Source organism: Rattus norvegicus, chromosome 8 (genome assembly GCF_021556685.1).
Source record: "Rattus norvegicus strain SHRSP/BbbUtx chromosome 8, alternate assembly SHRSP_T2T, whole genome shotgun sequence".
NCBI classification, from domain to species: Eukaryota; Metazoa; Chordata; class Mammalia; order Rodentia; family Muridae; genus Rattus; species Rattus norvegicus.
This window is the reverse complement of record NC_141541.1, coordinates 114,609,636-114,625,585: the sequence shown is the minus strand read 5'-3', so window position 1 is coordinate 114,625,585 and position 15,950 is coordinate 114,609,636. Positions and strand designations below refer to the sequence as shown.

At 50.1% G+C, this 15,950-nt stretch overlaps 1 protein-coding gene across 1 annotated transcript; it reads right to left on the bottom strand.

The window, feature by feature from the left end:
• Positions 1–5,888: 5,888 nt before the first annotated feature.
• Positions 5,889–10,000, bottom strand: Tlr9 (toll-like receptor 9). The gene is given in 2 exon segments (NM_198131.1): positions 5,889–9,103; positions 9,902–10,000. Coding segments are annotated over 2 exon segments (3,099 nt in total). The 5' UTR covers positions 9,905–10,000; the 3' UTR covers positions 5,889–6,007.
• Between the last annotated feature and the right edge of the window lie 5,950 nt (positions 10,001–15,950).

Sequence of the window (15,950 nt, the reverse complement as noted above, 5' to 3'; positions counted from 1 at the left end):
GGCAGAGGCAGGCAGATCAGATCTCTGTGAGTTCCAGGCCAGCCTGGTCTGCAGAGTAAGTTCCAGGGTAGCCAGGACTATGTAGAGAAACTCTTCTCGGAAAAAAAAGTTTTTCCCTAAGGACACCTCCCCAGGCCTGCTAGCCCAGACACCCACTCTGTTGCTAAAATTCCTTCCCTTGGGAAAATGTAAACACTCAACCCCTCCTACAGTCCTAGTCTGGGGAAACAGTGAGTCCATTGGGCTTCCTTACAGAGCAATGGATGAGGGTTTATGGCCAGGAATGTGAGTGAGGGTACAGACATACTGGGAAGTTGACACCCAGCTAGGACGATGGATCCCCTAGGCCTGTGAAGATGGAGTTCCCTCCCCTTGTCCTTCCCCACCTGCATGCTTTAGCCCTTCTCAGATACCCCCAGGCCATGTGCAATTAGAATTACATACAACAGGTTGGGAGGCTGGATACTGGGGTGAGGGTCCCATGAGCCTCCCCATACCCTCTTTCCAAGAGTCTACAAGCCCAGCCAAGATGCTCTCTGATCAGCAGTCCCAGGGGACCTGCAGATGGCCTCAGCCTCTGCCACCTCCGAGCTTTTCTCTGCCTCCCGCCTCAGTGCCCTTTTTTTTTTTTTTTTTTTGGTTCTTTTTTTTTTTTTTTTCGGAGCTGGGGACCGAACCCAGGGCCTTGTGCTTCCTAGGTAAGCGCTCTACCACTGAGCTAAATCCCCAGCCCCCTCAGTGCCCTTTTATACCCTGGTCTCCACCTAAGGATGCTTCCTCCCTGATGTAACACAGCTTTGAGGGTAGGCGCCTTATCTTTTCCATCTCGTCCCCCTCTAAGTCCAGCACAGAGCCTAATATTCAGGAGATGCTGGTAAAACACATACTGATCGCATGGGATGGGCTCCCAAATGGCATCCAAATCCCATAGGCCGAGTCGGTGTGCTGAGGGAAGGCCAGGTAGCCAGAGAATCCCAGCTATGAGGTCTGTCTCACAGCTGTAGGACCACATCCTAACTGGGCTGGCTTAGGCCGAGGCTGTGCCTCCTCGTCATGTCCTTTTGTTTCACCAGGCAGCCCACCAGCTATGACGGTGGTCACGTCACCTCAAAATCACATTCTGGTCCCTTCCTGAGCTTTTCTGCTTCACTCCAGTTTCCAGAGTTATCCATTGCTCCTCGCAATTCCGCACCTAGAACACCCTCTATCCACCTTTCCTTCAAGTGGGATTGTTTGCCTCTGGCGGGAGCAATGTCTGAATGCTTGGGTGGACCCACTCTTCCTTCATAAGGCTGAACCGGCGGTTCCCCGCCACCCCCCTGCTTCTTGGGGTTATGAGAACGCAGGATGGAAGGATCTGCAGGTAGCCGATGAGCTATGGGGCTGTTTAAAAACATGACAATTAAGAACCTTTCTAAGCCAGTCTAGTGTGGGATTGTATGAAGCCATAAAAGTTTCATTTGCAAGAATGTTTAGATTTTAGGACACAAAGTGCCAACTGGAGAAAGGCTGAGTTGTTAAGACCTCAGTAGACCAGCAGGGGGTAGAGCTCAATTAAAATAGATGTCTTGCAAGCATGAGGACCTGATTTGACCCCTAACCCCCTTAAGAATGTCATGGATGACGGTGCATTCCCATAGTCCTAGTGCTACAGAGGCAGAAACCGGAGGACCCATGGAGCTCAGTGGCTAACTAGTCTAGCTTAGCTAGTGAGCTTTAGGCCAAGAAGAGGCCCTGACTCAAAGGAGGTGAACAGCACTGCTGAAGATGACACCCGGGTTGTCCTCTACCCTCCGTGCACACCCACATGTGTGCATGCGCGCACACACAGACTGTTGAGAGCTGCATGTGAGATGGACACACATTGTCCTTGGAACTGGAGAACAGCCTTGCTGTCCTAGGAGATAAACAAGCTGAGACTTGTTTTCTACTTCTGCTTCTGGCTGCGGTTGAAACAATCTCACTCAACAGGGACTTTCCCAGGCTTTCGGGCAGCAGAGGGGTGCTCTCGTTTTGTTTCATATTTTCTCCAGGGCACCCAGGTCAAAACTTTCTGGGACTTCATAGGTCAGGGACTGTATAGTCTTTCATTTAAGTAGATAAGGGGGGCATTAGGGCAGAAGCCCCTGTGTTTGAGTCAGAAGATACAGCTCAGTGGCAAGGGTTCAGACAACAGTAACACACACACACACACACACACACACACACACACACACACACACACACACACACACCAGTAAAAGAGGAAGGGGGCTGTACTTCCTTCACGGCTATACCCTGGAGGCACAGGGGAGTGGGACAGGGCAGCTGGCAATCAGGTTGCAAAATCAGCAGTTGTGGCTAACTCCAACACTCTCTCCCATGGTCCCACCCCTCAGACCAGCCAAACTGATTCAGTTCTCCTTTGCGGTCTCCAATGCTATGAGACCCCAATGCTATGAGGCTGTGTGTTCTCGTTCCTCTGCTTCTCAAAGACTGGATTTGGTGTGGTGGTGTTGACAGTGGCCTTGGGATCAGGTTCCTGAAGGCTCCAAGCACAACACTACCCACAAATTCAATGGACTCATTGAATACAGACCCTGTCCACTGACTCCGGCTGCACTCTGAAGTCTACGCTGTACAGAGAAGATTAGAAACATAGAACTGGGAGTGCTGGTCTACACCTTTAATCCCAGCACTCAGAAGGCAGAGGCAGGTGATCTCTGTGAGTTAGAGACCATCTTGGTCTAGGTAGCAAGTTCCAGGATAGCCAGAACTACAAAGTGAGGTCCTGTCTGAAAAAGACAGAGAAAAAGAAAGAAAGAAAGAAAGAAAGAAAGAAAGAAAGAAGGAAAGAGAGAGAGAGAAAGAACGGGGTTGGGGATTTAGCTCAGTGGTAGAGCAATTGCCTAGCAAGTGCAGGGCCCTGGGTTAAGTCCCCAGCTCCGAAAAAAAGAAAAAAAAAAAAAAGAAAGGAAGAAAGGAAGGAAGGAAGGAAGGAAGGAAGAGCCTTAACTGCTCTTCCAGAATTCCTGAGTTCAATTCCCAGTAACGACATGGTGACTCACAACCATCTGTAATGGGATCTGATGCCCTCTTCTGGTGTGTCTGAAGACAGTGACAGTGTACTTATATACATAAATAAATAAATCATTTTTAAAAAAGAAAGAAAGAAGGAAAAGAAAGAGGAGGGGAAAACCACAGGTAATAAGTCAGCTCAGTGGTAAAGGCCCCACAATAAATAAACAAGCAAACATAATAAAAATGGATTAGGGGCCAATTAAAAGGCCCATCCAGTTAAGATGCTTGCCTCTGTTGACACAGAAACACAAGACTTGACTTGAAGGAAGATAAAAGGTGGTTTATTTTACAGCCAAATACAAGTGACCATGGTCCAGGAACACAGATTTAGAGTACTCCAAATTCCGTGTTCTAATGTGGTAACAATTTGATGAAGTTTTTTTTTGTAGTAACACAACAACAACAACCACAAGTAGAATCGTGGAGTGGTGGCGCACGCCTTCAATCCCAGAGGCAGGTAGATCTCTATGAACTGGAGGCCAGCGTGGTCTACACAGTGAGTTCCAGGACAGCCAGAGTTATATTGTGAAACCCTGTCTTGAAAAAAACAAAACACAACACTGCAAGTCCAGGCACCTTTCAAATATAGTGGCAGAAATGGCAAGTAGGTGGGTTCAAGCAAAGTAAGGAGGTGGGTGCATCTCAGCTATACATGTTGGATGCTATATGATAGCCTTCTTTGCATTTTTTGCTGGTGGAAACTGCTAAGTGATTTATCTGTTCAGTTGGAGAGACAGGCAAGGGATGGCTATTGAGAGGACTAAGGGTAGCCTAAGATAAATTATAATTAGGTTCTGGACCTGCGACATTCCAACCTCTGCACCAGGATCCACGTTCTAATGAGCCATATAGAAGGACCAGTGGAGGGGTTGGGGATTTAGCTCAGTGGTAGAGCACTTGCCTAGGAAGCGCAAGGCCCTGGGTTCAGTCCCCAGCTCTGAAAAAAAAAAAAAAAAAAAAAAAAAAAAAAAAAAAAAAAAAAAAAAAAAGGAAGCTCTTTTCCTGGAACTTAATTACATCTCCAGCCTGGAATACTGAGAGCGCTGGCTCCTTTGTCCTATGACCTTTACAATCCAGTCCTGGCACTTGGACACCCCCACCCCCACACATACAAACAAAATAAATGCAACTTAAAACCGTAAAAACAAAATCTGAGCATGATGAGTACACATCTTTAATCCCAGCACTTGGCAGGCAGAAGCAAGTGGATCTCTGTGAGTTCCAGGCCAGCCTGGTCTACATAGAGTTCCAGGTTAGCCAGGGCTGCTAAGTGAGACCCTGCCTAGCTTTAAAAAGAAAAAAAAGAGAGAGAGGAAAGAAAGAAAGAAAAAGAAGGAAGGAAGAAAGAAAGAAAGAAAAAGAAAGAAGGAAAAAGAAAGAAAGAAAGGAAGGAAGGAAGGAAGACAGACAGACAGACATGTATATATTCTATCTTGATCAGATGTGACAGTGCCTCAGCCTGACTTTAAGCAGGTCTGAGATATAAATGCCTGGAAGAGGCCTCTCCCTGCTGTAGTCAGATAGCAGTTTAGGTGTCTTTTGATATCTGAACAAAGTGACCCAGCATGCCTCTAGGTAGAAGTGGGAAGGGCGGGATTATGAATTTATCTTAAAAGATATGTTCAATCCGTGGCCCACAGATTGATGTATCCCGGGATAGCGGTGAAAACAACCCGACACAAAGCTATACATTGAATTTTTGTGTAGTTTTTTTTTTTTTTTGGTGTGATTTTATTTTGCTTTTAACCCATTTACACAGATCTCAAATGCGAACTGTGTAGGTGACAATGTCTGTCATGATGCCGAAGGGTGGACACAGGGCTGGGAAGACAGCTGGGTCTGTAAAGCGCTTGCCAGGCAGGCATGAAGAGCTGAATTCGATCCTTAGATCCCATGTGAAAAGGCTGGGTGTGGGGCATGCCTTTGGAATCCAGGGCTGGGAAGCTGGATTGTTGGGGCGCTCTGGCCAGCCAGCTTGGGCTAATTGGTGAGCTCTGGGTCAATGAGAGACTCTGTCTCAAAAACCAAAATGTATAGCATCAGAAGAATAGCATGTGAGGTTGACCTCTGGCTCCCTACAAGCACACATGTGTACATGGAACCTCATACATATGTACACACACATACACATGCAACACACACACACACACACACACACACACACACACATATAAAGGTTGAACACACCTTCGAATCTTCCTTGGTTCTCAGTTCCTTGCTGCTACTGGTGTACTGGCCCAACTCTAATCAAGGCTGGACTTCTTACCCAGGATAGGGGTGCACATCAGAGCCTGCAATCACCCCTCTTTTTCTACACATCTAGTCATGAAAATTGCCCTGCTTGGGACCTGCATTCTCAGGACCTTGCTGAGGGTCAAAATCAAACTATCCTTTTATTTTCTTTGTCCTTAAGACAGGCCAGTAGGTGAGGAAGGCAGATATCCTAGATCACTACAACATAGAGAGGTGTTGATCCAGGAGAACAGGAGAGAGAGAGACAGAGAGACAGAGACAGAGAGAGACAGAGAGAGAGACAGAGACAGAGACAGAGAGACAGAGACAGAGAGAGACAGAGACAGAGACAGAGAGACAGAGACAGAGAGAGACAGAGAGAGACAGAGAGAGAGAAGGAGAGAGACAAGAGAAGAGGAGGGGAGGGGAGGGGGGAGGGAAAGGGGAGGGGCGGGGAAGGGGAGTGGCAGGGAAAGGGAGAGGAAGCACCAGAGTCCTGTTCTGTGGGAAGAAGGTTTGGTCACTATCTTCACTCTCCTGAAAGTTGCATGGGAAGCAAACAACCCTTTACAGCCAACCAACCTTTGCTCTGTGGGCCTGGTGGCTTAGTAGCATATATTGCACACTTGCCAATATATGACAATATAAGACAGAGCAAGGCAGGCAGAGCAACCCGGTGACCAGGCGTGAAGATGCAGCTGTCGCTCGCTCTGAGCTATTCTGCTGTAGGTCCCCGGCAGAAGTTCCGGTTATAGAAGTGGTGGTTGTCCCTAGTCAGGGCTGTACTCAGCTGGGCCCAGAAGCTGCCCTGCCCGTTGGGCTGATGGGGCCAGAAGAGCACACTCTGGCGGCAGAGGCGCTGGCGCAGTCGCACGTAGCGGGAGCGGTGGGCATCAGGGCGCAGGATCACCAACACCACCACGTCCTTGCGGTCCTCCAGCAGGCGCTGCTGAGCCAGCAGGAAGCTGGTGCGCAGGAGGCCACTGACCTTGTCCGTGTGGGCCAGCACAAACAGAGTCTTGCGGCTGCCATAGATGGAGGCCCAGAGGTTCTCGAAGAGTGTCTGGCCAGGCAGCCAATCTCGGTCCTCCAGACACAAGCGTAGGGCTCGGCGACCGCGCCGCTCCTCTAGCCGCACTCGAAGCTCGTTATACACCCAGTCAGCAACCGCGCTCTGCGCCTTATCGAACACCACGAAGGCATCATAAGGGAGAGCTTGGGCGCTGCGCCGGCCACGGGTCAGCAAAGGTAGCCATGCCAGGCACAGATGGAAACAGTACCAGACGTCCCAGCCGCAGAGATGCTGCAGTAAAGGCAACACCGTGCCCACGGCCACAGCCAGGAGTGAAAGGCCAAAGCAGTCCCGAGAAAGGACGTCATCCAGGCACAGCCGCAGGTCTTGCGCAAAGATGCTGCGGCCCTGCAGCTGGCGGGGACTGCCACACTTCACACCGTTAGCCAGGCCAGGCACCTTGGTCTGCACTTCCAGCAGTAAGTCTACAAAGGGTGCACCGCAGGCACAATGCAGAGGGTTGCTGCTCACGTCTAGAACCGTCAGGTTCATCACAATGGGCCCAAACCAGGAGCGATCCACAGTCTTGAGGATGTTATGGCTGAGGTTGACCTCTTTTAGCTCTACCGCCAGAGCAAAGAAGGCTGGGACCACAAAGACGATACTGTTGCTACTGACATCCAGTTTCTGGAGGAGCGTGCCATTAGGCAGGGTGCCGTTGGTCAGGGCCTTTAGTAGATTGCCTGCCAGGTCCAGGTCTCGCAGATTGGGCAGGAAGGCCAGACTGCTCCAGTTAAAGAAAGAGAGGTGATTGTCACGGAAACTCAGCTTCGTCAGGCTCTTGGGGAGGTAGTTGAGGTTCTGGGGCCGGAGGATGTGCAGCTTATTCTGAGATAGGTCCAGATGAATCAGGCTTCTCAGGTCTTGGAAGAAATAGAGGTAAAGGTCCTCCTCGTCCCACATGCGGCCCACACCGTTGCCGCTGAAGTCCAGATACTCCACTGAGGTGCTGTAGAGGCGTGAGGACACGCGGCTGTGAATGTCATTGTGTGCCAGGCTAAGGTTCTGTAACCTGGACAGATTGGCCAGAAAACTGAAGTTGTGGCCTATCCCCTGCATGCTGAAGGGCTGGCTGTTGTAGCTCAGGTCCAGGGCCTGCAACTGTGGGAGCTCACTGAACGATTTCGAATGGTACAGGTCCAGCTTGTTATAGGACAGGTCCAGCACCTTCAGGTTGGTCAGCGGCAGGAACTGAGAGCCATTGACAGCCTGCGCGATGCAGTTGTGGCTCAGGCTCAGACACTGGAGATGGGAGAGGTTGACGAACATCTCTGGCTTGATAGTCACCAGGTTGTTCCGAGACAGGTCCATGGTGAATCTGAGGTTCTTACACCTGACCATGAAGTTCTTTGAGACGGGAGTGCTCGGGAGAGCTGGGGTGAGACTTGCAGGCCATGGAACCCCCTTCTCCGCCTCGTCTGCCTTTTCGGGGGCGACTCTGGACAGCGTTGGAGGCCCGCTGATGCGATTATTGGACAGGTCCACAAAGCGAAGGGCTCGGAAGGTACTAAAGACGCTGAGCTGCGCCTGGTTGATGAAATTCATTTGAAGGTGCAGCGTGTGGAGCTTGGGCAGACCAGCCAGCCACCTGAGCGTGTTCTTGTTGAGCAAGCGGAAGAAGATGCCGTTCATGTTCAGCTCCTGCAGCGACACCAGGCTCTTGAAGGAACTTGCCAGGTGGAGGCGGGCGAACGATACCTTCTTGCAGTAATTGAAGGACAGGTCGAGCTTGCGCAGACGGGTCAGGTTCTGAAAGGCGCTGGTTTTGTTGATGCTCTCGTAGAGAAAGTTCTCGCTTAGGTCCAGCACCGAGAGGTTCACCAGACCCTGGAACCACTTGGAGTTCAGCGAGTGGAGAGAACTGTCCTTCAGCACCAGGCCTTCAAGGTGGCTCAGGTGATGGAAAGTCTGAGGGTGCAGATCAAGGGACTTCTGCCGGCATTCTGTACAGAGGTCGGGGGCGTGATCACAGCGACGGCAATTCCCACCCACATCAAGCACTCGAAGGGAGGTCAGGTTGGCTAGGTCTTCGGGCCCCAGCTTGACGATGAGGTTATAGGACAGCAGGAGGTACTCCAGGCTGGGGGGCAGTTGGCGGGGCACCTCTGTGAGGTTGTTATACTTAAGGGACAAGTGGGTGAGGTTGCTCAAGCCCAGGAAGGCGTCCGGGGTCACGTTCACCGCCCCGTTGCAGGGGTTCTTGTAGTAGCAGTTCCCGTCCATGAAGAGAACTCGCAGGCTGTGCAGGCCAGCAAGGCTGCTGGCATCGAGTACCAGGATGTTGGTGTGGCTTAGGCTCAGATTCGTCAGGGAGCTGGGCAGGCGGGGCACAGTGGTGATACCGTTATAGCTCAGGTTCAGCTCTTCCAGCATGCGCATAGCCAGGAAGGTTTTGGGCTCAATGGTCATGCGGCAGGAGAAGTGCAAGGGGCTGAGGCCAGGGGGCGGACAGTTCCACTTGAGGTTCAGCTGTCGCACGTTGGGCAGGTGGACAAAGTCGAGGTTGTGCAGGTGGTGGATGCGGTTGGCGATCAAGGAAAGGCTGGTGATGTTGGAACGGGGTTCTGCGGCAGAGAAGTGAGGCACAGACTTCAGGAAGAGCCAGTTGCAGTCTACCAGGCCATGAGGCTTCAGTTCACAGGGTAGGAAGGCAGGCAGGGTACCCAGGGCCAGAGCCTCAGCCAGCACTGCAGCCTGTACCAGGAGAGACAAGGGGTGCAGGGTCCTGCTACAGAGAACCTGTGAGAGCCAGGACAGAGCGAGTGAGTGTCTAGTGTTATTGCACCCTCTCCTACTCTCTCTTCCACACTGCGACTTTCTTTAGGGCTTCCGAGTCCTCTCTAAGTGCGCAACTCTCCCCCCCCCCCCCACACAGCCTCCTTCCAGCCCACTCACAACCACTATTTGGTTTTAGGCACAGCCACTCAGAGCAAGGACACAGGACCAGGACTAGGCTAGAATCCAGATACCAGACTTAGAGCTTTTGTTCAGAACACAGCCCATAGCAGGGCCCGAGACAGACTCCGACAGACCCATTGGGGCTCTCCTACTTTCTCTTCCTCTCCTCTGGGGCCTCAACTCTTTCCTCCTGACCGCAGCAGCTACCCGAGATCTGTACCTCTGCCTCCCTGAAGCCTTGCTCCACTAGTCCCCTGGACTCTCCTTGACCAAAATGCAGGGAAGACTGAATCCCTACTGAGGTATAGGTTGGACCCCATCTAGGCCTTGGTGGCACTTACTGGCTCTTTTAACCCTCCATTGGACTCTCCAGCCTGACCTGAGAACCCTCGACCTGCAGAGGATCAGAAGGCTCAGAGTGAGAAATCTATAGGCCAGGCGCCACCATTGACAGAAGTCTGGGGTTTCAGCCTCCCTATCCACCTGGCACATTCTGCTCTCTCTGCTCAGGGAATGGCTTTTGCTCCAATTCTCTTAGGGTTCTATGAATGCCCCAAAGGCATGGAGTGGACAGTCCTTTCCACTGTTGTCCCTTCCCATGGTGCCCCTATCCCCCTGGGATAAGAACTGGGGTCCTACCATGATGGAAAATGGAAGATTCTCCAGAGGCTCCCTCTGACAAACTGGGCAGCAGAGAATGATCCGCACCAGGGTCCCTCAGAGAATTGAGGAAGCAACACTTTCGCTACAGCTTAGTAGCTACTTTATCCCTACCCTGAAAGAGCAGGTGGTACAATGAGTCACACGTCATTTGCATAGTCAGATGGCAGACAGCCCCCTCAACCCCTTCCTCTTTCCACTCTCCTCCCCACTCCACAATCAGCCCCGAGGGCATCACATCTGTCCTCCAGGGAGGTGTGGGACGGAACCAAAGCCAAGAGTCTAGCCCAAGGTCAATGAGAAACCAGAATTTAAAGTAGCACCAGAGCTAGGCAGAGCAGGGACACCAGTGAGGAGGGTGTCACCTCACCCTCATGCCTCAGTGCCTGCCCCATGGGTACTCTCAGGACAGTGGCTCTCTCACCTGCTCTATCCCCAGAACTCTATGGAAAGCATCTGTGAGCCAGAGGCTGGAGCCAGCATCTGCTTCACCACAGCAGCAGGCTTCATATCTCTTCCAGTAATAATATCTCCCACTCTCCACTTCCTGAAACGCCCAATCAGACTCCAGCCCCCAGACCACAGCAAGGTGTTGGGGCTTCTGAGGCCAGGCTGTGGCGGGTTCAACGGAGACTCTGTCTGATCTTACCATTGTGTGGCACTATTACTAGGGAGAGGTGAGCAAATATGGACTCGCCCAAGAAATGGAACCAGTGACAGACCGAAATTGAGGGCACCACTAAAGTCCAAGTTGGTTAACCAATGAATTTTATTGGCGTTACTGGCTTTAGTATGGGTGAGGGGTTAAGGAACAGAAATGACTCAGGGACAGCTGCACCACCAAGAAATAGGTCATGGATCCCACAAACGCTGGAAATGGGGAGCTCATGGCAAATTGTATTGACAGCTTAACCTTGGGCGTTAAGGAAACTGGGGACACAGAGTGGGAACTACTTTTCCAGGTGGAGAGGAAATTATCCAGGCAAGTCAGTTGGTCTGAGACTTTTTCAGGCAGCTCAGCTGGTCTCTGCTTCTTCCAGGCAGCACGCCGTTGTCTGAGCATGCCTCTCAGCAGTCTCTACTGTCCATATAAGCTTAAGGAGGACCTAGTGCCTCTGGTCACTTTCAGGGACTTCCTGAAGCTTTTCAGTTGTTTATATCTGGAGGTTTTTTTGTCTGTTGGTGTTTATTTTTGTTTTGTTTTTCAAGACTAGTTTTCTCTGTGTAGTCCTGGCTGTCCTGGAACTCATTCTGTAGACCAGGCTGGCCTTGAACTCAGAGATCTGCCTGCCTCCCTCTCCTGAGTGCTGTGATTAAAGGCTTCTGCCACACTACCCTAGCTACATCCTGAGATCTAAGGTGCTTCCCTGAAGGACAGGATGGTTCACCTGTTGGGAGCACAGCAAGGAGGTCCTTGAGCCTACAGAGAGCTCCAGAGAAACCAGAAATGTTAAGCACACTGGATTGTCTTTGCAATGGGAAAGATGAAAAACCTGTTCTTCCATGCAGAAAGCTGAGAACAGAAAGTGATTAGTAGTCTGCTGATCTGAGTTATCTGTTGGGCCAGGCCACATCGAGCTCCTACAACCAGGACCAGAGGAGGCCAGTGTTACAAAAATATATACATTGTGGCGAGAGTAAGGGAGTATTCTGCAGGCCCCTGCCAAGGTATCTGCCAAGGAGAAGTCACACCATGTGACAGACCTGATTTAAGAGAAGTTTATTGTGGGGGAAGGGAGGGGAGCGGGGACCTGGAAAGGGGGTAGAGGCAGACAAAGGGAAGACAGAGAAAGAGAGAGACAGGAACAGGTGGGAAAAGAGAGAGAGAGAGAGAGAGAGACAGAGAGACAGAGAGACAGAGAGAAAGAGAGACAGAGAGAGACAGAAAGAGAGACAGAGAGACAGACAGAGAGACAGAGAGACAGACAGAGAAGGGGGGGGGGGCTGGGGTAGTGATCAGTCCTCTTTATAAGCTGTGTTGCTGCTGCACCCAGTGGCAGGTGATGGCAGAAGCCTAGGTCTTTGGGAGGAGCCTAGTGCGATCTGTTAACCAACAGCTAGTAATCTAAATGACTGTTGCTGCCAGAGACTCCTACAAACTCCCACAACCAGGACCAGAGGCCAAATGACCTCTGTGCTGTCTGTATGACTGAGACCAGGCTAGACTCTTAAGGTAGTACAGGTAGCCTACCTATAGAGCCCATCTTCTTGGAAGAAATGACACTACCCTGAGTTGAGTTTCAATGTAATTACACATCCTTGGGCATCAGGGATCGTATTACACCAGGAATTTTTGTTTTCCAGATTATACTGGGCTTAAATCCATTGGGAATAAACCACCTGTTATTAAGGCTCCCCAAAGTCTGATCCAGGTTGACAAAGTCAATCCGCACCTGGTTTTCATTCTTATCTCTTCACTGCATTCACATCCCTGGATGTCCAGGAGCCTCCTCAACCTACCTTGGAAGTAAGTAAGACGTGACACTAACCTACTTGGCTTTTCATGTCCTCCTCTGGCCCTGGTGACTGGAGTGATTCTTCCGTCTCGAAGCCCCAGAGACCCTGGAGTGACCTTAAGCCCTGATTCTGTCCCTTCAGAACCTGCCCACTGCTCACAACCTGCATATCTACCTGCCTGTCTGAGGTGACATCATCTCTAATCTAGACACCCTGGGCCTGCTCGAGTCCCCTGCAGCCTGTTCACACTGAGCCCCTGGGAAGACCTGTTCAAACCTTTCTCTTTCTCTGGGATGGTTTGTATGTGCTTGGCCCAGGGAGTGGCACTATTAGGGGTGGCCCTGATGGAGTAGGTGTGTCACTGTGGGTGTGGGCTTTAAGAGCTTCATCCTAACTGCCTGGAAGTCAGTCTTCCACTAGCAGCCTTTAGATGAAGACGTAGAACTCTCAGCTCTGCCTGCACCACGCCTGCCTGGATGCCGCCATGTTCCCACCTTGATGATAATGGACTGAGCCTCTGAACCTGTAAGCCAGCCCCAATTAAATATTGTCCTTATAAGAGTTGCTTTGGGGGCTGGAGAGATGGGTCAGTGGTTAAGAGCACTGACTGCTGTTCCAGAGGTCCTGAGTTCAATCCCAGCATCCACATGGTGGCTCACTACCATCTGTAATGGGATCCCATGCCCTCCTCTGGTGAAGACAGCTACAGTGTACTTATTTATTTATTTATTTATTTATTTATTTATTTATTTATTTATTTTTGAGCTGGGGACCGAACCCAGGGCCTTGCCCTTGCTAGGCAAGCGCTCTACCGCTGAGCTAAATCCCCAACCCCTACAGTGTACTTATATATAATAAATAAATAAATCTTAAAAAAAAAAAAAGAGTTGCCTATGGTGTCTGTTCATAGCAGAGTAAACCCCTAACTAAAAAACATACTTTCTTCATATAGATGGACAAATATATGGAAATACATGTGTATGCATACGTGTGTTGCCTGCATGTATGGTCTATGCACCTCTTGCTTACCTAGTATCTGAGGTGGTCAGAAGAGCATGTCAGACCACCTGCAACCGGCACACACAGCTGTGAGCCTCCATGTAGTTGCCAGGAATCGAACCCAGGTCCTTTGAAAAAGCAACCAACGCTCTTAACTGCTGAGTCATCTCTCCAGCACCCTCTGTTCAAAAACTTTCATTCTGGGACCCTCCTCTGCTCAGATCTGTAAAACAACTTTTATTCTACCCTATTAACTGTTGTCTTACACCTGTCTGTTAACCTAGGCCTAGTCCCAGAAGCGTCTAGCCTCTGTACAATCTTGTCTGGGCCTAAGATGTTTTCAGCCTCTGAGACTTGCTGTTGAATAAGCTTGCCCCTTACAGTTCTTCCTGAGCACTGGCTGGCTGACTAAACTCGGCTGTTCTAGCTTTAGCTCCTCTTCAAGCTGACTGGCCCAATCTACCTTTTCTCAATTTCTGACTGAAATGCTCTGCTTGGCTTCGTACTACCTTTGGCCGATCTGTTCTAATCTTCTGGCTCCTTCTCATTCTCTGGTTCATTCTGTCTTTAACTTGTCTCTGTAAAACTCTCCCCATAAAACTGCTTCCCCCTTTCTCTCTGCATTGTTCCCTCTTCTGTAACTTCCCTTTCCTCTCTCTTCTCCCGAGAATTGGGCTTATCCTATTCTCTCAAATCTTTCTCGGATTCGTCACTTTGTCTGCCATTCAATTAGGTATCACTTTCAAATGTGGCTGCTTCCTTCTACAAACTAATTTACCTGCATTATTTGTACTAAGGGTGTGTCTGTATCTTGGCCAGAGGGATTAAAGTGTGTGCTGAGGTCTGAGCCACACCACGACTAGAAATAGTTTTTTCTTCACAATCTTGGGGTTCACAGTATGATCAAATATCCAGCAACACAGACCCCCATGAGTGTCCTGAGCCCTTGTCACTGTCCAAGCAGTAGTCAAGGTCTTGTGTACCCTGCCCTTCCATTTCTTTCCCCCGTCTGCTGACAGCCACACTGGCTTCTTGTTTGGACATACCTGGGGACTTTCTTGTTTTGGGGCCTTAGAACATACTCTTTTCCTCTGCCTGGACTTGTTTTTATTCCCAGATTCCCTGTTGGGAAACCCTGCTATGAAGGTTGCTGTCTACCACGACAAGACAGCTCCCGGAGCTCAGGGCAAAATTGGGGGACTCCCTTTCTCAGTGGGGCTATTTCTTCTCTGCCTGTCCTTCTCTGGAGAATGTCTCTAAGCACAGGTGTCTTGCCTTATCTAGAGGATGACCCTGCAGAAAGCTTCCTCCAAGTACTGTGTTACCTATGTCCCCTTAGCCCTTCCTACTGTATGACAATTAGGTGCTGTTATGACCAACCTGTAACCCCAAGAAACCTCTGAGGAAAGTTGGGGAGCCTGGGGTAGCCTGTGGCCAGATTACAGGTTTAAATTCCTCTCTCCAGGTGAGAACTTGACCAGCAGGTTCTTGGAACTGCTCTTTCTGTAAATGAAGTACCTCCACGTAGCCAATAATGTATAGTCACCCTGAAAATCCCTACCCGCTCCCCAAGATTATATAACCCTTGTTCCCTCCAATAAAGCTGAGTTGTCTCACTGAAACTCATCCTGGAGTCAGTGTGCCCAGTATATCACTGCCATCTGAACCCTGACCACACCCCACTACACCCCAGCTTCCTTTGTCCTCAAGGCCAGTGGCCAAGGGTAGAAGGAAGGTCACTATCCCCCTCATGGTCCAGTTTGCCTTCTGCCTTTACCACTGCACACATCACCCTCCATCCTGACCCTCTGATGAACCTCTCAGCTCAGCTACACTCATCCTTCCACACTAGGAGGATGATCCAGGAGAGTGGAGAGTTCAAAGCCTGCCTGGACTACATAGTGTGGATGTAGCTCAGTGAGTACAGGCTTGCTTGGCACTCTCAAGACTGGATTTCATCTCTGATACTCCATAGACCGGACACAGTGGCACACGCCTATAGAGCTTTAAGGTTACCCTCAGCTATGTGGGCAGTTTGAGGCCAGCCTGGGTACACGAGACTGTCTCCAAAAACCCACCCTACAACTGAAGAAAACTGAGACAAAGTCAGGTATGCCAATGCATGCTGGGACGGCCAGCATTGGGGAGCCAAGGCAGGAAGACTGCCTGGAGCTTGGGCTCAGCCACTTAGGTAACAAGGCCCTTGAGATAAAACACAAAAATATTGGGGTTGGGGATTTAGCTCAGTGGTAGAGCGCTTGCCTAGGAAGCGCAAGGCCCTGGGTTCGGTCCCCAGCTCAAAAAAAAAAAAAAAAAAAAAAAAAAAGAACCAAAAGAAAAAAAAACACAAAAATATTAAGAAGGAAAAGGGGGGCTGGAGAGATGGCTCAGCAGTTAAGAGCACTGACTGCTCTTCTAGAGGTCCTGAGTTCAAATCCCAGCAACCACATGGTGGCTCACAACCATCTGTAATGAAATCAGACGACCTCTTCTGGTGTGTCTATAGACAGCTACAGCATACTTAGATATAATAAATAAACCTTTAAAAAAAAAAAAAGAAGAAAAAGGATGG